At 42.0% G+C, this 25,000-nt stretch overlaps 1 protein-coding gene across 2 annotated transcripts in view; it reads left to right on the forward strand.

Annotated features, from left to right (window-relative positions):
* LOC128701902 (kin of IRRE-like protein 1) overlaps positions 1-22,255 on the forward strand; it is a 139,257-nt gene extending 117,002 nt beyond the window's left edge. The window contains exons 9-13 of one of the 2 annotated variants that reach the window (XM_070099824.1): positions 703-862; positions 3,838-4,131; positions 4,753-5,409; positions 19,029-19,126; positions 21,820-22,255. In XM_070099824.1, the coding sequence (XP_069955925.1) occupies positions 703-862; positions 3,838-4,131; positions 4,753-5,409; positions 19,029-19,126; positions 21,820-22,167 (1,557 nt within the window). In that variant the 3' untranslated portion in view covers positions 22,168-22,255. The remainder of the gene's footprint in view (positions 1-702; positions 863-3,837; positions 4,132-4,752; positions 5,410-19,028; positions 19,127-21,819) is intronic. The other variant, XM_070099825.1, reaches the window with a different exon arrangement.
* The last annotated feature ends 2,745 nt before the right edge of the window (positions 22,256-25,000 follow it).

Here is a 25,000-nt window from a genome sequence, read left to right on the forward strand (position 1 = left end):
TGAAGATTAACACACATACGCAACAATTGGGTAACTTTATTGATGAAATGTTTCGCCTACACAGTAGGTTTCTTCAGTCAACGGAGCAGTAGTAATGAAATAAAGATGATGCTGATCCTCCCTTTGTATTTGACTAAAGAAGCTTACTATTTAGGAGAAACATATCAACAACAAACATACGAAACTGTTGCACATGTGTCTTAATCTTCAACTCATACGTATTTCATACCATTTTCGACAACCTCAGGTACTAATCAAACCCAGCCGCTTTCAATGGTATATTTGTGAAGAACGCAGCGCAGTCGTCATTCTTTTAGTTCACTCATCAAACTTGTAGGGAGAAGTTCTCAAGGACTTAATTCTTACAAAAGTTCATGAGAAGTGACAGTTTTATTTTGCCACAAGTCGGTCAAAAGAAGCTACCGCTATCAGAGTGGTTAGTCAGAGCAACTACCGCTATCAGAGTGGTTAGTCAGAACAACTACGGCTATCAGTGTGGTTAGTCAGAGCAACTACCGATATCAGAGTGGTTAGTCAGAGCAACTATCGTTGAGTGATTAGTCAAAAACAACTACCGCAAATGCCGTTAACAGCTATCTTAAAATATCATCAACAGGCACTTTCCATTATAACCCTATGACCAGACAGTTCCTTTTAAACACAAGAATGTTCCCTTAACAGATATTTTTTCAACAATTCCAGAGTGTAGAGCTGCATCATAACGTGGCAGAGGGCGTGATACAGAGCAACCAGAGCTTGGTGCTGCAGAGTGTTGGTCGAGGGTCATCTGGGCTCTATACTTGCAGAGCCGTCAACACCCAAGGCTCAGACACCTCTAATGCTCTGAATCTCAACGTGAAATGTGAGTATAGAGCTCTAGGATACAATTTAAGGCACGCTATAGGACTTTTAATATTCCAAAGTGTGTTTAATTTTACTCTAGCATTGCCGTGAGAGTATATATAAGAACATAAGAACATAAGAAAGAAGGAACACTACAGCTTGCCTACTGACCCATGCGAAGCAGGTCCATGCTACCCTCCGGATTAGCCCAATGACCCGCCTAGTCAGGTCACTTCCACTTAAGGAAGGAGCACGGCATCAGACCTAGTAGCTCAAGCTAGTCAGGTCCAACTCATAGAATCTGTTCCGGATGCTCTATATTAATCTCTATTATTATACAAGCTTTTTAATATACGACTCACAAAATTGTAGGATGAATCTTATTGTAGCCATCTGGCCCAGTGGCTCACGCACTGGCCTGGAGTTTTTCGACTCACTTGCCAAGGGTTCTAACCCCACCAGTACCGTGTATTATTTTAATATACGATCCTGATGTCTACTACCTACAGTTATAAGTATATACATTTTTAATTTGTCCTTACACTTCCATATATATATATATATATATATATATATATATATATATATATATATATATATATATATATATATATATATATATATATATATATATATATGAAATAAGATCACAGTAAACAGGTGATTTCAGAATATGCAAAACAACCACTGTGAAAGACTAGAGAAATTCCAAGTGCTTTCGTGACTACTCACATTATCAAGGAACTATGGTAATGTGAGTAGTCACGAAAGCGCTTGGAATTTCTCTAGTCTTTTACAGTGGTTGTTTTGCATATATATATATATATATATATATATATATATATATATATATATATATATATATATATATATATATATATATATATATATATATGGTTTAGAAAGACACGTAAGCAAACACTATAACATATTTATTAGAAAACGTTTCGGTCCTGGGACCTTGATCACTTCTAACATACAGAGGTAGAAAGACATTATATATATAGGCGGAGAGTGAGATGTGATAAGTGAGATGTCTTTCTACCTCTGTATGTTAGAAGTGATCAAGGTCCCAGGACCGAAACGTTTTCTAATAAATATGTTATAGTGTTTGCTTACGTGTCTTTCTAAACCAACTTGTCGGTATTTATTACCAAGGTTTATACCATTATATATATATATATATATATATATATATATATATATATATATATATATATATATATATATATATATATATATATATATATATATATATTTTGTTATAATATATTTGTTACCGATTACCTACAAAAATTATATATATTTATATACATCCTGTATGACACGAAGACTTGGGGGGTTATAAAAATAAAACGAATTTTTTTAAAATTCAGGATAACTCAGAAAAAAAAAAAAAAAATTCTGTGTGTGTCTCTGTGTTGCATTTTTATTACGATATGTTGGCAGATTTGGCCCAAATCCTCGTGTCAAGGCAGCGCGGCGGAAAGCCAAGGTCCACACAATGACGATATGGCGACTTTTTTTTATTTTATATATTGTGTGCCCTGTGCACCTCGTGTACCTAGTGCACCTCGTGTACCTAGTGCACCACCAGGCTGTACATTCTACAGTGGCTACCTAGCTGCAGTGGGCTCAGCACAGATTTTTAATCGTGTTCACCGCGCTGTTTCTGAATTACGAGTCACAGATTTACAGGAGGGAACCGCGTATATAGCACACCACGTGTTTTTCTGTGTTCCACGTTTTTTGATGGCTTTCATTTGAGTCATTGTTCATTTTCTTCGGTGCTTTTACCGCTGCTTCGCCGTTGTCGCCATTTTCGTATAACAGTTACCTAAGTAAAGGACGACCGGCGCCATATTTAAAGCTATATAAGCGGGGCCCGCCGTATATGTGATCAGCGTTTTTTTGTGAAGGTAGCACTCGCCAACGAAGGCTTCAGTTTTCGTTAATAATAATAATAATAATAATAATAATAATAATAATAATAATAATAATAATAATCTATTTATACAAGTACAGGGTACAACTTATACAGACCATAGCTGACATCAATGACTTACTATATAGAAATCCCCTGGTTATGTAGAGCATTTAGGGCAACTTAAGTTAATATTGTCCCCAGGATGCAACCCACACCAGTCGACTAACACCCAGGTACCTACGTACTGCTAGGCGTGCAGGGACAGAAGGTGCCTTAAAAAATCACGCCCAAATCTTCGAAGGGTTTTAAGTTTTTTACCCTGCAAACTGAACTCCAACTCAGGTTTTTCGTTCTTCCTCAGATACGGCGTTGAGTTTTTTCGGTTTAAACTCCAGTAGCACTTTGTTTGATCCACCTTTTGCAGTTTGTCAAAATCGTCTTGTTGCCTGTCTCTCCTTTGCCAGATCATTTACATATATTAAGAACAATGACGGTCGTAGTGTTGATCCTTGGGAACCCCATTCGTTACTCTTTTAAATCCTCACACTTTTTCCTTTATCATTATTCATCTTCTGTTTATTAGGCATTTCAAAATCTCTTGTAGCACGTCACCCTTTTTGGTTCTCAGGTATGTGAATCAATCTTTGTGGGTAGAATGTGTCAAATACTTTCCAGTCCATCTACCTCTGCTTTTTCTTGCTATGGTATTTGGTTCATTAGCTCCACGAGGTTAGTGAGTCAATACTGTGGTTCTCTGTGATGAAATCCCTGCTCTCAGCATTGTGTGTATCTGTGCTTGCTTGTGTATTTGTTATTATATTGGAATTCCGAGTGAATCCTGGCGTACGCGTAGTAAGCAGGAGTTGTGACCATGATGACTAAATATCATTGTAAGAGAGATACAAATCCAGAATTTTATTCAGTTTCTCTTCACAACTAACACGATACCTGGTGAACAGATTCCCTCAGCCTCTCATCCCCGTAATTGTGGTGAGCCGCCTTCAAGACGCAAGGGACTCCTCAAATGCTTCCCTTTCTCACTCACTTTCCCTTTCACCTTGAAACAGTTTCTCCTGTGTGCGCCGCCGGGCAGAAGTGGGTCTACGGAGGCAGACGTCACCAAGCCATCAACGTGACGTGCCGGGTAGAAGCCCACCCGGAGGCCAGTAACTTCCGCTGGGCCTTCAATACCTCCAGCGAGTTCGTTGAGTTGCCACAAGACCGCGTACACTCCAGCCGCAGCCGCAGCCTGGTGGAGTACACACCCCAGACCCACCATGATTTCGGATCTCTTCTCTGCTGGGGCCGCAACCTGATCGACGTCCAGCAGAGGCCTTGTGTTTTCCATGTTGTTCCAGCAGGTTAGTCCACTACTGTTTTTTAAGGTTACGGTACTCATCTAGATGTGCCTGCAGGAGTAGATTTACAGCTCCTTGCCTGTGTGTGTGTGTGTGTGTGTGTGTGTGTGTGTGTGTGTGTGTGTGTGTGTGTGTGTGTGTGTGTGTGTGTGTTTGTGTGTGTGATGCTGTGTAGATCTTTATGGATTTGCTGGATTATGTCGGGGCGCTCTATGGATATGGGTGCGTGAGAATCTACATGGGTTTATTTGGCTCATTAAGGATCCGAGCAGCTCTGTGTAGTCACACGTGACTCAGTGTAAGTTTGTGTGGCTCTTTATGAGTCCATGAAGCTCTATATGGGAATATGTATCTCTATAAATCATCAATAACTAAATTTTACAACCAAAATTCTTTTAGCTTAACATTTTTTGTGTGCAGCAACTTATTTTTATTTATCTGTAAGATTAATGTTTACACACTGTACTTCTGTGTTTGTGTATTTATACACATACAACTTGTATTTATGAATTTGTGTCTATATACAGGTGATCCCGTTGTACCTATGTGTTTGTGTCTGAATACAAAGGTGCACGAATAGTTATCTATATCACCTGACCTCACTTGTCTTGGTACATCTTACAGGAGTGCCAGAGTCTGTCACCAACTGCAGTGCTTGGCATAATGGCACAGCTGCAGGGGAGGTTGTGGTGTCCTGCCAGGCTGGTTGGAGCGGAGGTTTGGCCCAAACCTTTACCCTCGAAGTGCGTCAGGCACAACCCAAGAACTTCACCTCACCGAGGGATACTTCGACCTCAATGAAGAAGGTGTTGTCTTCCACGAACACCGAGAAGAGCGATGGATCTGACTCCTTAGGAAAGCTTCTTGCTTCTCTCCAGGACCAGAACCAGCCACACTTCACCGTGACGGGTCTCGAACCCGGCACAGAGTACCACTTGGTAGTCGTGGCTTCCAACTCCCAAGGACCCGCTCAGCCAGCAGTCCTCGCCTACTTCACACCCATAGACGTAGCCGAAAAGCAGACCAGCGCCACAGCAGCCGAGGCCTCAGACTTTTTCCAAGATTTTGCGCCTATGTTGGGAGTAGTGGTGGGTGTTGTGGCTTCCCTGCTGGTGTGTTCTGTGGTTGTGGTGGTTGTCTGCACCCGCACCGCTCACGCCCACAACAGGAGAAGCAATACCAAGGTGCTCTATGATAAGGCAGCAGCTGCTGGAGAAGATGGAGGCTTTGCCAGACAACATCAGCATCAACAAGGACCTGATGTTATTCTCATTAAAAACGGTGAGTGGAGAGAGAGAGAGAGAGAGAGAGAGAGAGAGAGAGAGAGAGAGAGAGAGAGAGAGAGAGAGAGAGAGAGAGAGAGAATATATACTGCTTCAGAAGTCATCTAACAGGTTCCTAAGGGCATCAACCAATATCTTTGAAGGTGTTTTTGTGTACACAATCTGTGCTAAGTTAATGCATGGAAGATAAAAGATAAAAGAATCGGGGAAAAGAGGATAAACAAGGACCGGACACTGGGTGTGAGGATCACTGCAGGATAAATCCCATTTTTTTTGCTATTGGCGTTCCGAAAAAGGGTGAGAACGACATTGACAGATGGGAATAGCTTGAAAAAGTTTTCAAAGGGAGACCTGTAGTATAAATTTAAACAAATAGGAATACATTGAATAGATTTCAATGTGGACTGAAATACGATGAAATGTGTGTGTGTGTATGTGGGTGGGTGGGTGGGTGTGGTAAAGAGAAAGAGAGATAGATAGAGAGATAGATAGAGAGAGAGAGAGAGAGAGAGAGAAAGGGTCAGAGTAGCAATTGCAAAATCACTCACATTATAAATATTTAAACTAATTTTATGAAGAAAATGTAAAGAAGCCTCACTTTCTACCCACGGCTTTAAAACAAACTGGCACCGATCACCAGTTTCAATGTGGAACCTCACTTCTGGAGCCTCCAGCCTCCATCACCATCTTAAGTATTACTGCCTCTCCTGATTCGTCTTGGAAACCGCACCTTTCTCAGACTGCCACGAGTGTCTTCATAAAGTTGGGAATTCTCTTCAGGGTCACAGGATATTTGCTTTCTGAGTTACTTCAGCTCCATATATTTCCACTTTTCTTGAGTGCCGGTCTTACATCCGGCAAGAGCTCACCGTCTTACAGAAATTCGTGAAGCAATTCACAGGAAAGCTTTTCACTTCAGATGCTAACCTGAGCTCACTTGCAAACTTGAATCGTTACCTTGCCTCTCTTTTGTGATACATACCACTGTCTCACTTTCTGCATTATAGAGAACAGATGATTGTGAACAGATGACGAGCAGCCTCAATAATCCACGTTCTATTTAGATGTCTCCTAAACCAACTTAAACCAACTCTTCCAGATGAGTTTCTTAAAACAACTGTTTAAGCAGTGTTTGTTGCGATTATCCTTCACACAGTGACTGTCCTCAGTCCTTCCAACAGTATATGTGCTGACAATCCTTCAGATGGTATCTGTCAAAGACAACTCATAAAACAGTGTTTGTGGTGACAACCCACCAAGCAGCCGATCGATCTAAACTTAATGAACACTGAAATGTAACCATCACACACACATCAAACACGCTTAAGCACAAAAACACACAATACTCTTTTGAAATTAATAAAAAAGCAGGAAACAGTTCGTATAAAATAAACAGACAAACTTAAAACATGACAAAAATAAAAGAATGGAAAAATATACAGAATATTACACAATGCAAACTGGAGACTTTTCGGTCCTGGGACTTCGGTCACAAGGTTCTAGGACCGAAATTTTTCCAATATTGTCCTTTTTTCTAACAAGTCGGAATCACGTACTATTTTTACTAGAAAAGTGCACGTAAATCTGAGAGAAAAGATTGAAAGTCATAAAAACAAACATAAACACAGTCATAAAAGGCTGAATATGTTCTCTTCTATTAAAATTTAATCAAGTTTCCTGCAGTCATAGTCTCACCTGAAAGTTCGTAAGAAATACTACAAGCAGCAAGGTAATTTAAAAATAATCGAAACAGTATGCGAGAGGCACTGAGAGGAGCAAGGTCCCCCGGAAACTGGTCGCCGTGGATCAGAGAAGTGCAACACTTCGGAGTCCTTTTCTACGAAACCTTTCGCCTGCGCAAAGGCTTCTTCATTTATGTAAAGAGGTGACTTAAAGATTAGAGTAGGTTGAAAACGAGGTTGAGGTGTTCAGTCTCTCGGCCTTGATAAAGGTGGGAAGTAGTTTAGAGGTGATCAGTCCCTCAGTTTTGACAGAAGTGGGAGAGTATTTTGAGGTGCTCAATCCCTCAGGCTTGACAGAAGCGGGCAAGTAATTTTGAGGTGTCTAGTCTTCTTGAGAGGCACTGACAAATAATACCCAGAAAGTCACTGTAAGACAAACGTCTGTCACAGTGGTTGAAGCGTTAAAGCAACATCCCCTTCCCTACACACACAACACACACACACACACACACACACACACACACAAACAGAGGGGAGACAGACAAGCGGCGTTAACTACAGCCCTGTGTCACTGACATGTATAGTATGTAAAGTTACGGAGATTATCAGAAGAGTGGTGGAGCACTTAGTCAGAAACGGGCTCATAAATGACAACCAGCACGACTTCAGGGAAGGAAAATCCTGCATCACAAACCTACTGGAGTTCTACGATAAGGTAGCAAAAGTAAGACAGAAGGAGGGATGGGTAGAAGGCTTTCGATACAGTACCACACAAGAAACTGGTTGGAAAGCTAGAGGAGCAGGCAGGAATAGCAGGGAAAATACTGCAATGCATCAGAGAATACCTGACGGGAAGGAAACAAAGGGTGTTAGTAAGTGGCGAGTTGTCAGAGTGGGTAAATGTGTCGTGTGGGGCTCCACAATAGTCAGTCCTAGGTCAGGTGCTCTTTCTAGTGTGTGTAAATGAGATGACAGAAGGGAGAGATTCAGAGCTGTCCATGTTCTCAGACGATATGAAGCTAATGAGGGGAATGCAAGTGGTTGAGGATCAGGTAAGCCTACAAGGATATCTGGACAGGCTGCAAGCTTGGTCTGACAAATGACGTAGCAACAAGGTGTCACAGCTGGAAGATGAAAACTAAGATGAGTCACAGGGATGTTAGGAAGTGTTTCTTTAACAACATATATGTCAGAAAGTGGGACAATCTGGAGAGTGATGTTGTGGAGGCAGGATCCATACATAGCTTTAAGCAGAGGTATGATAAAGCTCACGGCTCAGGGAGAGTGACCTAGTAGCTACAAGTGAAGAGGCGGGGCCAGCAGCTTGAACTCGACCCCTGCAACCTCAACTAGGTGAGTACACACAGACACACACACACACAACACACAGACACACACACAGACACACACACACACACATGCGCACACATGCGCACACATGCGCACAGACACACAACACACACACACACACACACACACACACACACACACACACACACACACACACACACACATCAAGTACATCAAGTATGAGAGTCCCCTAGGAGCTAGCGACCACGTGGTTCTGTGCTTTGAATACATAGTAGAGCTGCAAGTGGAGAGAATAACAGGAGTTGAATGGGAAAAGCCTGACTATAAAAGAGGGGACTACATAGGGTTGAAGAACTTCCTGCGGGAGGTCCAGTGGGACAGAGAACTGGCAGGAAAGCCTGTAAATGAAATGATGGAATATGTAACAACAAAATGCAAGGAGGCAGTGGAAAGGTTTATTCCCAAGGGCAACAGTAACAACGGGAAGACCAGAACGAGCCCCTGGTTTACCCGACGGTGTAAGGAGGCAAAAACAAAGTGCAAAAGAGAATGGAAAAAGTACAGAAGGCAGAGAACACACGAAAATAGGGAGATCAGTCGCAGAGCCAGGAATGAGTACGCACAGGTAAGGAGGGAGGCCCAGCGACAGTATGAAAATGACATAGCATCGAGAATCAAGACTGACCCGAAACTGTTGTATAGCCACATCAGGAGGAAGACAACAGTCAAAGACCAGGTGATCAGATTAAGGACAGAAGGTGGAGAACTCACAAGAAATGATCAGGAGGTATGTGAGGAGCTGAACAGGAGATTTAAGGAAGTTTTTACAGTAGAGAGGAAGGGCTGTGGGAAGACAGCACAGAAGGGAACATCAAGAGGGAATATACCAACAGGTGTTGGATGACATACGAACAACTGAGGAGGAGGTGAAGAAGCTCTTAAGTGACCTTGACACCTCAAAGGCGATGGGACCGGACATCTCCCCATGGGTCCTTAGAGAAGGAGCAGAGATGCTGTGCGTGCCTCTAACCACAATCTTCAACACATCCTTTGAAACTGGGCAACTACCTGAGAAATGGAAGACAGCTAATGTAGTCCCCATATTTAAGAAAGGAAACAGAAACGAGGCACTAAGCTACAGACCTGTCTCTCTGACATGTATTGTGTGCAAAGTCATGGAGAAGATTATCAGGAGGAGAGTGGTCGAACACCTGGAAAGGAACAAGATTATAAATGAAAACCAGCATGGGTTCATGGAAGGCAAATCTTGTATCACAAACCTCCTGGAGTTTTATAACAAGGTAACAGAAGTAAGACACGAGAGAGAGGGGTGGGTAGATTGCGTTTTCCTAGACTGCAGGAAGGCCTTTGACACAGTTCCCCACAAGAGATTAGTGCAGAAGCTGGAGGATCAGGCGCACTAAAAGGAAGGGCACTGCAATGGATAAGGGAATACCTGACAGGGAGGCAGCAACGAGTCATGGTACGTGAAGAGGTATCACAGTGGGCGCCTGTTACGAGCGGGGTCCCACAGGGGTCAGTTCTAGGACCAGTGCTATTTTTGATATATGTGAACGACATGATGGAAGGAATAGACTCTGAAGTGTCCCTGTTCGCAGATGACGTGAAGTTGATGAGAAGAATTAAATCGGACGAGGATGAGGCAGGACTGCAAAGAGACCTGGACAGGCTGGACATGTGGTCCAGTAACTGGCTTCTCGAATTCAATCCAGCCAAATGCAAAGTCATGAAGATTGGGGAGGGGCAAAGAAGACCGCAGACAGAGTATAGGCTAGGTGGACAAAGACTACAGACCTCACTCAGGGAGAAAGACCTTGGGGCGACCATAACACCGAGCACATCACCGGAGGCACACATCAACCAAATAACCGCTGCAGCATACGGGCGCCTGGCAAACCTGAGAATAGCGTTCCGATACCTTAATAAGGAATCGTTCAAGACACTGTACACTGTGTATGTTAGGCCCATACTGGAGTATGCAGCACCAGTCTGGAACCCACACCTGGTCAAGCACGTCAGGAAGTTAGAGAAAGTACAAAGGTTTGCAACAAGACTAGTCCCAGAGCTCAAGGGAATGTCGTACGAGGAAAGGTTAAGGGAAATCGGACTGACGACACTGGAGGACAGAAGAGTCAGGGGAGACATGATAACGACATACAAGATAATGCGGGGAATAGACAGGGTGGACAGAGATAGGATGTTCCAGAGAGGGGACACAGGGACAAGGGGTCACAACTGGAAGCTGAAGACTGAGACGAGTCACAGGGACGTTTGGAAGTATTTCTTCAGTCATAGAGTTGTCAGCAAGTGGAATAGCCTAGCAAGTGAAGTAGTGGAGGCAGGAACCATACATAGTTTTAAGAAGAGGTATGACAAAGCTCAGGAAGCAGAGAGAGAGAGGACCCAGTAGCGATCAGTGAAGAGGCGGGGCCAGGAGCTGAGTCTCGGCAGATGACGCACACACACACACACACACACACACACACACACACACACACAACACACACACACACACACACAACACACACAGCACACACACACAAACACACACACACACACACACACATGAAGTTGATGAGTAGAATTAAATCGGACGAGGATGAGGCAGGACTGCAAAGAGACCTGGACAGGCTGGACATGTGGTCCAGTAACTGGCTTCTCGAATTCAATCCAGCCAAATGCAAAGTCATGAAGATTGGGGAGGGGCAAAGAAGACCGCAGACAGAGTATAGGCTAGGTGGACAAAGACTACAGACCTCACTCAGGGAGAAAGACCTTGGGGTGACCATAACGCCGAGCACATCACCGGAGGCACACATCAACCAAATAACCGCTGCAGCATACGGGCGCCTGGCAAACCTGAGAATAGCGTTCCGATACCTTAATAAGGAAACGTTCAAGACACTGTACACTGTGTATGTTAGGCCCATACTGGAGTATGCAGCACCAGTCTGGAACCCACACCTGGTCAAGCACGTCAGGAAGTTAGAGAAAGTACAAAGGTTTGCAACAAGGCTAGTCCCAGAGCTCAAGGGAATGTCGTACGAGGAAAGGTTAAGGGAAATCGGACTGACGACACTGGAGGACAGAAAGGTCAGGGGAGACATGATAACGACATACAAGATAATGCGGGGAATAGACAGGGTGGACAGAGATAGGATGTTCCCGAGAGGGGACACAGGGACAAGGGGTCACAACTGGAAGCTGAAGACTCAGACGAGTCACAGGGACGTTAGGAAGTATTTCTTCAGTCATAGAGTTGTCAGCAAGTGGAATAGCCTAGCAAGTGAAGTAGTGGAGGCAGGAACCATACATAGTTTTAAGAAGAGGTATGACAAAGCTCAGGAAGCAGAGAGAGAGAGGACCCAGTAGCGATCAGTGAAGAGGCGGGGCCAGGAGCTGAGTCTCGACCCCTGCAACCACAATTAGGTGAGTACAATTAGGTGAGTACACACACACACACACACATACACAACACACACAGCACACACAACACACACAACACACAGACACACACCACATGCACACAACACACACACACAAACACACACACAGCATACACACACAACACACACACATGCCACATGCACACAACACACACACACACACACACACAAACACACACAACACACACACACACAACTCACACACACACATGCACACGACACACACACACACACACACACACACACACACAGACACGCAACACACAGCACACACACAACACACACACACACACACACACACACACACACACACACATACACAACACACACACAACACACAAAATAAATACAAGATGATAGTTACAACGTAATATGATTTAATTTCTTGAGTTATTAGGCTTCTGTGGACGTAAGCGCTAAGTTAATTTAATATAGCGAAGGAACGTAGATTGAGGAAGACGTATATACATTTTTGAGTTGCCTCTTGGCTAGATGGATAATTGGGAATGAAGCAAGATTTCCCACAAGCATATGTAGTTTCTCTTATCCCTGTACGTGGCTGCAAGGGGTAGAGTCTCAGCCCCTGGCCTCACATTTTCACTGGTCGGCCCAGGTTCACTCTATCTTGGCTTCGAGAGCCTTATCCTACTTCTTCTTAAAGTTATGAATGGATCCTGCCTTTACCACTACATTCTCCAGATATTTCCCCATCCTGACTATTCTAAGACTAAAGAAATACTTCCTTACTTTATTGTGACTCATCTTAGTTTTCAACTTCCAGCAGCGTTCTTGTTTTCTTGTTTCTAGTCCCTCACACAGTTTGTCTCTGCTCACCTTATCAAACCTCTGCACTTTTTCCAATTTTTTGACATCCTTGACCAAGTGCAGATTTCACCCTAGTGCTGCATACTCCAATATAGCCCTGACGTACACAGTATACAGTGTCGTAAATGACACTGAAAGCTAGTCTCAGATTTGCCAGACTCCCATTTGCTGCAGCAGTTTATCGGTTGGTGTGCGCTTCAGGAGACATGCTCGGTGTAATACTCACCCCCAAGGTTGAGGTTTGCAACCTTTGGCCTCAGAGCCTGTACTGCGTCTTTGGTTTTGTTTGTCTTCCTCCACACTTCATGACTTTGGACTAGCTGGGGTTAAATACCAGGATTTATGTGTTAGACCAGACCTGCAGCCACTCCAAATTTATTTATCTATTTTTAGTCTTTCCTGGTCCTCCTACGCTTGAATTGTCTTCATTAGTTTCACATCATCTGCGAAAAGGGACACCTCTGAGTCTATCCCATCCATTATATCATTCACGTATACAGAAATTAGTACCGGTCCTAGTACTGATCCTTGTGGATCCCCATTCGTCTCATGCATCCATTTCGATAACTCTTTTTGGACGTTCATTCATATTTCCTTCCTGTCAGATATGTCTTCATATATCACATTGCCTTCTCTGTTTTTTTCTGCCTGCTCCAGAAAATTTTGTACCAGTCCCTTGTGCGATACTGTGAAAAGACTTCTTACAGTCCAAGAAATGCAGTCTGCCTGCCCCTCTCTCTCTCTTTCCTGCCTCACTTCTTTTGGCTTATCGTAGAACTCCAGTAGGTTTGTGAGAGACAGTTTACCATTTCTAAAGTCGTGTGTGTGTACTCACCTTATACTCACTCACCTAGTTGTGGTTGCATGGGTCTAGTCATAGCTCCTTGCCCCGCCTCTTCACTGGCCACTACTGTGTGTGTGTGTGTGTGTGTGTGTGTGTGTGTGTGTGTGTGTGTGTGTGTGTGTACTCAGTTGTGGATGCAGGGGTCGAATCACAGCTTCTGGCCCCGCCTTTCCAGTGGTCGCTACTAGGTCACTCCTCCTGCTCCATGAGCTTTACCATGCCTCTCCTCTGTGTGTGTGTACTCACCTAGTTGTACTCACCTAGTTGAGGTTGCGGGGGTCGAGTCCGAGCTCCTGGCCCAGCCTCTTCACTGATCGCTACTAGGTCACTCTCCCTGAACCGTGAGCTTTATCATACCTCTGCTTAAAGCTATGTATGGATCCTGCCTCCACTACATCGCTTCCCAAACTATTCCACTTACTGACTACTCTGTGGCTGAAGAAATACTTCCTAACATCCCTGTGATTCATCTGTGTCTTCAGCTTCCAACTGTGTCCCCTTGTTACTGTGTCCAATCTCTGGAACATCTTGTCTTTGTCCACCTTGTCAATTCCTCTCAATATTTTGTATGTCGTTATCATATCCCCCCTAACTCTCCTGTCCTCCAGTGTCGTCAGGTTAATTTCCCTTAACCTCTCCTCGTAGGACATACCTCTTAGCTCTGGGACTAGTCTTGTTGCAAACCTTTGCACTTTCTCTAGTTTCTTTACGTGCTTGGCTAGGTGTGGGTTCCAAACTGGTGCCGCATACTCTAATATGGGCCTAACGTACACGGTGTACAGGGTCCTGAACGATTCCTTATTAAGATGTCGGAATGCTGTTCTGATTTTTGCTAGGCGCCCATATGCTGCAGCAGTTATTTGGTTGATGTGCGCTTCAGGAGATGTGCCTGGTGTTATACTCACCCCAAGATCTTTTTCCTTGAGTGAGGTTTGTAGTCTCTGGCCCCCTAGACTGTACTCCGTCTGCGGTCTTCTTTGCCCTTCCCCAATCTTCATGACTTTGCACTTGGTGGGATTGAACTCCACGAGCCAATTGCCGGACTAGGTCTGCAGCCTGTCCAGATCCCTTTGTAGTTCTGCCTGGTCTTCGATCGAGTGAATTCTTCTCATCAACTTCACGTCATCTGCAGACAGGGACACCTCAGAGTCTATTCCTTCCGTCATGTCGTTCACAAATACCAGAAACAGCACTGGTCCTAGGACTGACCCCTGTGGGACCCCGCTGGTCACAGGTGCCCGCTCTGACACCTCGCCACGTACCATGACTCGCTGCTGTCTTCCTGACAAGTATTCCCTGATCCATTGTAGTGCCTTCCCTGTTATCCCTGCTTGGTCCTCCAGTTTTTGCACCAATCTCTTGTGTGGAACTGTGTCAAGCGCCTTCTTGCAGTCCAAGAATATGCAATCCACCCACCCCTCTCTCTCTTGTCTTACTGCTGTCACCATGTCATAGAACTCCAGTAGGTTTGTGACACAGGATTTCCCGTCCCTGAAACCATCTTGGCTGCTGTTGATGAGATCATTCCTTTCTAGATGTTCCACCATTCTTGTGATAATCTTCTCCATGATTTTGCATACTATACATGTCAGTGACACTGGTCTGTAGTTTAATGCTTCATGTCTGTCTCCTTTTTTAAAGATTGGGACTACATTTGCTGTCTTCCATGCCTCAGGCTATCTCCCTGTTTCGATAGATGTATTGAATATTGTTGTTAGGGGTACACATAGCGCCTCTGCTCCCTCTCTCAATACCCATAGGGAGATGTTATCTTGCCCCATTGCCTTTGAGGTATCTAGCTCACTCAGAAGCCTCTTCACTTCTTCCTCGGTTGTGTGCACTGTGTCCAGCACATGGTGGTGTGCCCCACCTCTCCGTCTTTCTGGAGCCCCTTCTGTCTCCTCTGTGAACACTTCTTTGAATCTCTTGTTGAGTTCCTCACATACTTCACGGTCATTTCTTGTTGTCTCTCCTCCCTCCTTCCTTCCTTAGCCTGATTACCTGGTCCTTGACTGTTGTTTTCCTCCTGATGTGGCTGTACAACAGTTTCGGGTCAGATTTGGCTTTCGCTGCTATGTCATTTTCATATTGTCTTTGGGCCTCCCTTCTTATCTGTGCATATTCGTTTCTGGCTCTACGACTGCTCTCCTTATTCTCCTGGGTCCTTTGCCTTCTATATTTCTTCCATTCCCTAGCACACTTGGTTTTTGCCTCCCTGCACCTTTGGGTAAACCATGGGCTCATCCTGGCTTTTTCATTATTCCTGTTACCCTTGGGTACAAACCTCTCCTCAGCCTCCTTGCATTTTGTTGCTACATATTCCATCATCTCATTAACTGGCTTCCCTGCCAGTTCTCTGTCCCACTGAACCCCGTTCAGGAAGTTCCTCATTCCTGTGTAGTCCCCTTTCTTGTAGTTTGGCTTCATTCGTCCTGGCCTTACTGCTTCTCCCTCCACTTGTAGCTCTACTGTGTATTCGAAGCTTAAAACCACATGGTCACTGGCCCCAAGGGGTCTTTCATATGTGATGTCCTCGATATCTGCACCACTCAAGGTGAATACCAAGTCCAGCCTTGCTGGTTCATCCTCTCCTCTCTCTCTTGTAGTGTCCCTTACGTGTTGGTACATGAAGTTTTCCAGTACCACCTCCATCATCTTAGCCCTCCTTGTATCTTGGCCCCCATGCGGGTCCAAGTGTGTGTGTGTGTGTGTGTGTGTGTGTGTGTGTGTGTGTGTGTGTGTGTGTGTGTGTGTGTGTGTGTGTGTGTATGTGTGTATGTGTGAATCTGTCTGCCTCTCTCTCTCTCTCTCTCTCTCTCTCTCTCTCTCTCTCAAGCAAGTATAATGTGTAAGTTACTACGAGTCTCCCGGACACCTGCCTTCGGTATCATCCACACATTCACACGGTACACACGAATATTATATATACTGCACTTTTTGTGTCTCTTAAATAAGTCAAGCAACACAAGCGGAACAGCAATAGCTACTTTGAGTGTAAATTCCTTATGAGGATATGGAGAAGGAGGAGAAAGGGGAGGAAGAGAAGAAGGAGGAGGAGCAGGAGGAAGTGTGAAGAATGTATAGGTGAAGGATGTGAAGAATGAGGGAGAAGTGGAAGCTGAGGAAATGAGAATGTTTCATTTTTTTTTATCTAGAGGCTTTTGTCAGCATTCTAAAGTAACATATTTCCTCACTAGACATTCTCATATACAACAAAATCCGTTGACATTTCTTAATAATTTCACATTTTTCTATTTTCAGCCATTTTAGGGAAATTTCAAAATTTCCATTAGTATTAAATTTTTTTTGTGAAGGGGAGGGGGTTGTTAAAAGACATTAACTTCATCCCCTCACTTGGATTTGTGGATCTAAATATTGACGACTAACAACATGAGTGATCAGAAATCGGGCCTAGGATTAACGGACGGGGAATCGAGCCCACAAAAGTACCCACCAGAATTTAGTACGTCACGACACACAAGTCTTCCAAATTTTTTTTTTCTATAAATACACTTGAATGACAGATTTTGCACTTCATATATATTTTTCATCTGAATGGACAACGTTGTTAATAAAATTTTATATTGTACATTTTACATTGAGTTTGTTCTCACAACCTTGAACAGGAACGTTGCTTTTCAGCTCTTGCCTCTAACGCTGTTGTGTGTGTGTGTGTGTGTGTGTGTGTGTGTGTGTGTACTCACCTATTTGTGCTCACCTATTTGTGGTTGCAGGGGTCGAGTCTTAGCTCCTGGCCCCGCCTCTTCACCGGTTGCTACTGGGCCCTCTCTCTCCCCGCTCCATGAGCTTTATCAAACCTCGTCTTAAAACTGTGTATGGTTCCTGCCTCCACTACGTCATTTTCTAGGCTTTTCCACTGCCTTACAACTCTATGACTGAAGAAATACTTCCTACTATCTCTCTGACTCATTTGTGTCTTCAACTTCCAATTGTGGCCTCTTGTTTCTGTGTCCCCTCCCTGGAACATCCTGTCTTTGTCCACCTTGTCTATTCCACGCAGTATTTTATATGTCGTTATCATGTCTCCCCTGACCCTCCTGTCCTCCAGTGTCGTCAGGCCGATTTCCCTTAATCTTTCTTCATAGGACATTCCCCTTAGCTCTGGAACTAACCTTGTCGCAAACCTTTGTACTTTCTCTAGTTTCTTTACGTGCTTTATCAAGTGCGGGTTCCAAACAGGTGCTGCATACTCCAGTATGGGCCTGACATACACGGTGTACAGTGTCTTGAATGATTCCTTACTAAGGTATCGGAATGCTGTTCTCAGGTTTGCCAGGCGCCCATATGCTGCAGCAGTTATCTGATTGATGTGTGCTTCCGGAGACATGCTCGGTGTTATACTCACCCCAAGATCTTTCTCCTTGAGTGAGGTTTGCAGTCTTTGGCCACCTAGCCTATACTCTGTCTGTGGTCTTCTGTGCCCTTCCCCTATCTTCATGACTTTGCATTTGGCAGGATTAAATTCGAGAAGCCATTTGCTGGACCAGGTGTCCAGTCTGTCCAGGTCTCTTTGAAGTCCTGCCTGGTCCTCATCAGATTTAATTCTCCTCATTAACTTCACATCATCTGCAAACAGGGACACTTCTGAGTCTAACCCTTCCGTCATGTCGTTCACATATACCAAAAATAGCACTGGTCCTAGGACCGACCCCTGTGGGACCCCGCTCGTCACAGGTGCCCACTGTGATACATCATTACGTACCATGACTCGTTGTTGCCTCCCTGTCAGGTATTCTCTGATCCATTGCAGTGCCCTTCCTGTTATATTCACCTGATGCTCTAGTTTTTGCACTAATCTCTTGTGAGGAACTGTGTCAAAGGCCTTCTTGCAGTCCAAGAAGATGCAATCAACCCACCCCTCTCTCTCGTGTCTTACTTCTGTTATTTTATCATAAAACTCCAGAAGGTTTGTGACGCAGGATTTGCCTTCCATGAATCAGTGCTGGTTGGCATTTATACTCTTGTTCCGTTCCAGGTGCTCCACCACTCTCCTCCTGATAATCTTCTCCATAATTTTGCATACTATACACGTCAATGACACAGGTCTATAGTTTAGTGCCTCTTTTCTGTCTCCTTTTTTAAAAATGGGAACTACATTTGCCGTCTTCCATACCTCAGGCAGTTGCCCAGTTTCCAGGGACGTGTTGAAGATTGTGGTAAGTGGCACGCACAACATATCTGCTCCCTCTCTAAGGACCCACGGGGAGATGTTGTCCGTGTGTGTGTGTGTGTGTGTGTGTGTGTGTGTGTGTGTGTGTGTGTGTGTGTGTGTGTGTGTGTGTGTGTGTGTGTGTGTTTGTAATATCACCTGAGTATACTTGCGCATGAGTGGATGTGTATATGTGATTGTATGCATGTACGTGTGTATGTTTATACATTACATGTGTAAGTAGCATCCTGTATATGTAAGTTTGAGCGCATCCCGCACACGGTGCAGCACTCAATAGGCGGTGTTGGTGTTCCTCAGAGCCGGAGACAGAGGCAGAGTGTCAGCAGCTGGAGTCTACACACTTAAAGGAAACTAAGAACAGTTTCCTAACGTCTACACCAACTCTTCTCCAAACTGTGAGAATACTTTCAGTTTCTACATTGCACCTATAGAATTATTAAATGGAGGTTGCTTAATTGGGTTTAAAGCGAATGGGTCATCAAGGCCTCATGTGACCTGGTCACAGTTAATCAAGAATATTTTAATCCCCAAAACAGGGATCAAGTAAATGTACTGATAATCCTCTGGGATTTACAACTCGTATGCTATCTTATAATTACTCATAATCTTCGCATTATTACCGTAAAATTATTAATATTAATATTTGGGCTTCAGATTTATTAATAATTTTAATCGTTGTTTGTGGATGATAATATTTTTTGTGGTTGAGATGTTGATAAAAAATTCTTTTCATCTCTAGGTCGTAAGATTTGAAATAATTGCTTTAATTTTTTTTTCGTTGAAAGTGGAATAATTTTTCCTATGTTTGCAATGTGACAACTATAATATGATGTCCAAACTTTTCGTAGTAGCGTTATCGCTACTATGTATATGTGTATATGGTTTAGAAAGACACGTAAGCAAACACTAAAACATATTTATTAGAAAACGTTTCGGTCCTGGGACCTTGATCACTTCTAACATACAGAGGTAGAAAGACATTATATATATAGGCGGAGAGTGAGATGTGACGCACGTGACTTGAGGAATGTCATAAGAACATAAGAATGGAGGAACACTGCAGAAGGCCCACTGGCCCACGCGAGGCAGGTCCTTATCCAAACAACCTCTACCTATGATGAGGACGGGTAGACGATGAAATCATGTGACTCCTGTGTTGTTGGGTTGGTGCTGCTTAAATCATAGGTAGAGGTTGTTTTGATAAGGACCTGCCTCGCGTGGGCCAGTGGGCCTTCTGCAGTGTTCCTCCATTCTTATGTTCTTATGACATTCCTCAAGTCACGTGCGTCACATCTCACTCTCCGCCTATATATATAATGTCTTTCTACCTCTGTATGTTAGAAGTGATCAAGGTCCCAGGACCGAAACGTTTTCTAATAAATATGTTATAGTGTTTGCTTACGTGTCTTTCTAAACCAACTTGTCGGTATTTATTACCAAGGTTTATACCATATGTGTATATATACACATGTACATATATTATTTGTAATTATCACATCGGGGCTTCTAGAGTAGTTTAATTTACTTCGTTATCAAAATTTTTTCTTCTATCTTTATTGGTAATGTTTATCTTGTAACTCAAAATTTATTATTGATGTTTGTGATGTAAATGAGAATTCGCTTTAGCGATTTTTATTGTACTCTGGGTGGGCAGTTTACATACATGAAGAGGTCAATTTAAATACATACACAGGTATGGGTGTACATACAGGAACTTAGGCAGTGATATACGCTCACGCTACTAAAGAATGTGAGTAGACAGGTACACACACTATGATTCGACCCCTGCAACCACAACTAGGTGAGTACAATTAGGTGAGTGCACACACAGAGTTGTCAAGGAGTGGAACAATTTGGAGAGTGATGTAGTGGAGGAAGGATCCATACATAGCTTTAAGAAATGATACGACGAAGCTAATGGAGCAGGGAGAGAGTGGACCTAGTAGCGACCAGCGAAGAGGTGAATCGACCCCTGCAACCGCAAATAGGTCATTACACGCACACACGCACACACTATGCTTTAAATAAAAAAAATCTCATAAATTCCACTGTTTAATATATGAAGACAAAGCTTTTAAATCTTAGAGATTACTGTGGCATTATTTAAAAATGAAAACTATTTATATCTGGCTTTCAATGCGAAAATATATTTAAATTTCAAGTGAACTGCCGTTAAAATTAGAAATTTTATATATAGAAATTAACAAATTTATTTTAAAAATAAGTGAGAGCTTAATGATTTAAATTTTTATACTGAGCAGACAGGATATGTACAGGGAGAGGAGTATATCTCTCAGTACATACACTAGCTTTATATACAGTATATACTCAGTATTTACTAGCTTTCATAAATCCCTCTTTTAGGGATTAAAGTATTCTTGACTAGTGGTGAGCAGGTGAAATGCAGACAAAATAACCTTCATGTAATCGATAGGTAAACACCCCAATTAACCGACCCGCCTTTTATACATCGTAGGCCACTGACTTAGATACATTGAATTATAAATTTCACTATGAAGTTTTCAAAATGCTGATGTGTACTTCTTTTCAGAAATTAATATTGTGAAATGTTGGCAGGAAATGTTTTTTTCAGACCTGGATTATATTAGTGGGTCGACAGGTTGTTGCCTCTTGTTTACCAGGAAACAGGAAAGTGTTTCCTGACAAGGAATGTTGTCAGATGATGAGTCTCTCAGTGCTTGTCACCCAGTGGGCAATTATAATCAAGTTTTCACTCCATTTGAAAAGACAGGGTCTATCATATTTATTATTATTATTATTATTATTATTTCTTCTTCTTCCTATTATTATTATTATTAATGATGATAATATTATCATTAATAATAAGAATATAATAATAATAATCATAATAATCTCCTTCACATTATTATTATTAATATTATTATTATGGTATTACTGTTGCGTTAATATATTTCTAGGGAATAATTACCAGCCTAGTGATAATACGGTTATCACCCACACAGGTTTAGCGATATTTTTTTGTATATAATAATGAGACTAACTCATATCCCAATCGGCTTTTGCGCCATGTAATACACACTACAAAGCATGCATACATCTTCCTCAGGACAGTAGTGGGAGTGGAAGGTTTCTCCTGACGGAGAGATCGAACACTCTGTCGTCAGATCCAGCGTCTATAACCGGTGTTCCTCTGGCTGCTACTCCCCTGGCAGCATCGAAATACCCTGGTTCCTCCCTCGGCGTCTTACCTCAGCTCACAGACGCGGGCTCCTTGGTTTCGTATTTTCCGGCAGGACACGATGTATCGCCTGCCTGCACTAGCAGCAGATCGGCTGCAGAGCCTGCACTGCAGGGGCATCCTGATTTGTGTCCGAGGAAACTCTCTGTCGGCGACTCCTCCATGACTTTGGCCGTTTCTTATACTCACAGCGAGCACTGTCAGAGCTCCGTCTAGTAGCCTGTGTGTGTGTGTGTGTGTGTGTGTGTGTGTGTGTGTGTGTGTGTGTGTGTGTGTGTGTGTGTGTAAATCATATATTCTCCCAGTACATGCAAGGATACTTGTACTTCTACCCATATAAAACGACATTTTTTTCAGATCTAGAACCTGAGAGGCCGCTCTAGAGGACCTCTCTATAGCACACCTAGCTAAGAGATCTCCCTGGAAGACCTGAGAGATCGTCCTGCTGATTGTAAAATATTTGTATATACTCAAGCCTATATACTGGTATCTTCATATATGTCTATACATTTTGTAGATATGATCAAATCTATGTGTGTATCTCTCTGAGAGCATCTGTCTGTACGTCTATCTGCTTGTCTATCTTGCTAGTATCTCTCTGACCATTTGTCCGTTGAACAGTTTATTTACCTGTCTATCTAGTTACTTTTCTAACCATATGTCCTTAAATCTAATTCATCCATGACTTCCAGTTATTTTCCAATGATTTTCACTTTCCTGAGTGGTTACAATAATTCATATGTAAATGTAATTCAAGTAATTGAGTGGAATACAAGAATTACTGTTATATGATCTGTGTAAAGGTTGTAAATATAATTACCATTACATTTATCGTACGGTATTACCAAATGAGTATTTTTTTTACTATATGTAAAAAATTATTTAAAATTCAATTAATCATTTAAACCTTCATTACATTGGAAATAATCGTATTCCACATAAATGGGATTATTTATAAAATAATTCTTAAATATATACGTTGCAGGGTATATCGAGAGGTTTGTATCTCCGGGGATATGTACTCGGAGAGGTATACATCTATGAGTGAATATATTCCAAGAGATGCGTATCTTCTAGTGTATGAGCACTGAGAGGTATATATTTCTGATAGTATGTTCACAGAGAGGGTGATTATCTCTTAATATATGTACTCCGAGAAGTGTACATCTTTCCGTCTATGAACAGAGAGGTGTGTATCTTTCAGAGTGTGTGTACATCACACGGTATATACATCTCTAAGCGGAAATACACTGAGAGTTTAACTGAATCCCTATATAAGGGTATAAACAATTCTCGACTTTCAGAGCACAGTAAGACCGAAGCCTCAATGTTCTATAAGCAGTCGATAATCACGGAGCCTAACAAATTTGCCTATTTAAATTTGTAAATAAATGCTTCTGTAAAATTTACAGTGTGGATCAATTGTAATCTTATTAATGTTACCCCATCTATTAAGAATGGGATTTAAATTATAACCCCTTTCACTTTATGTAAGACGAAGTCCTTTTAAATAAACTAATGTACTAATTATATATAAATATATATATAAATATATATATATATATATATATATATATATATATATATATATATATATATATATATATATATATATATATATATATGTTTTTTATTTTACGTGTCACTAATCCTGTTTGTACTTATGAGGGGATTTATATTCAACTGATACTGCTTTAGGAAGGATTTGCATTAATTAAATATGATCATTTCAAGGTGAGTTTTTTGATGCATAAAACTATTGAAATCTCTCTTCCCTGCCTTGGATCGAAATTAATTAGCTCCCATTCCCCAGTCGCCGAATGACTCTGAGGTTTTTTAACGCCTCCCCTTGATAATAATGATAATAATAATAATACTAATACTACTACTACTACTACTACTACTAATAATAATAATAAAGAACAGCAAGGCACTTTTACTACCAACATTACTTCTACCACTACGTCCCCACTTCCTTCTTCCTCTCTTTTTGCCCGTCTCTGTCCCCCTCTCCAATATATACACTGGCTCCCTCACCTTCGTGTGTTATTGTGACTAGTAAATGTTCAAAGTCGTACCGAAACATGGTCATTAGTTACATGTGTACTACTACTACTACTAATGATAATAATAATAATCATAATAATAATAATAATAATAATAATAATAATGGACTCATGATGACATCAACATTATGGACACTTAAGCAAGCACATCTCAATGTCTTTTCAACAAAATATAGTATAGATTAATGAATCTCAAGCTTAATCCGCCATGAGATGTATCAAAGCTGGTTCTCTAACCTGTATCTTATTTCTCCGTAATACGCTGTTCCTCTCAACATATTTTCCTAAATAAATTAATGAGATATTAAAGTATACTTAAAGGTTACTTTAAGTGATAATTTAGAGAATATAGTATTCTTGATTAATGGTAAACAGATGTAATAAATTAATGTCACGTTGAGTAGTAAATGAGCTTAAAATGTCATTAACCAATATAACGAATGCATGAAATTCCAAGTTGTAAGGAAATCCGAGTGAATCTCAAGTAAATTCTCAACCTCTGAATATGTCAAGTTAATCTGGTTAATTAACACATGTAAGTAAAGAAACCTGTTCTTTTTAATTACGATTTTCCCCTACACGAAGCTTTCATCGGTGGGAGAATATACCAACAAATAGGTTAATTAAGATAGTAAGAAAACTGTGGTATGTTACTGACAAAACGTTCTGGTCACTCGTGAACAAAAATAAGTCACTGGTGGACCAAATATTTTATGAATCAAATGCCACATACGCTATTTTGTGTTAAATTGACAAGAGGCTTTTACAAAAGTTTACTTTTGCCATTTGAGTCTTCTCAAACACATTTCGGAAACTAAATGCTCCATCAATTACTAATCTATCTGCATGGCTAATCCCTCGTAGTCCAACTAATTATCATATGAGTACCGGGAAAAATGGGATTTAAAGGAAAATTCCCCATGAGTTATTCCAATATTTATGGCTAAGTGTCAGAGGACGTGGAATTAACAGGTCAATAATAT

The sequence above is a fragment of the Cherax quadricarinatus genome, chromosome 69 (genome assembly GCF_038502225.1).
Source record: "Cherax quadricarinatus isolate ZL_2023a chromosome 69, ASM3850222v1, whole genome shotgun sequence".
Classification (NCBI taxonomy): Eukaryota; Metazoa; Arthropoda; class Malacostraca; order Decapoda; family Parastacidae; genus Cherax; species Cherax quadricarinatus.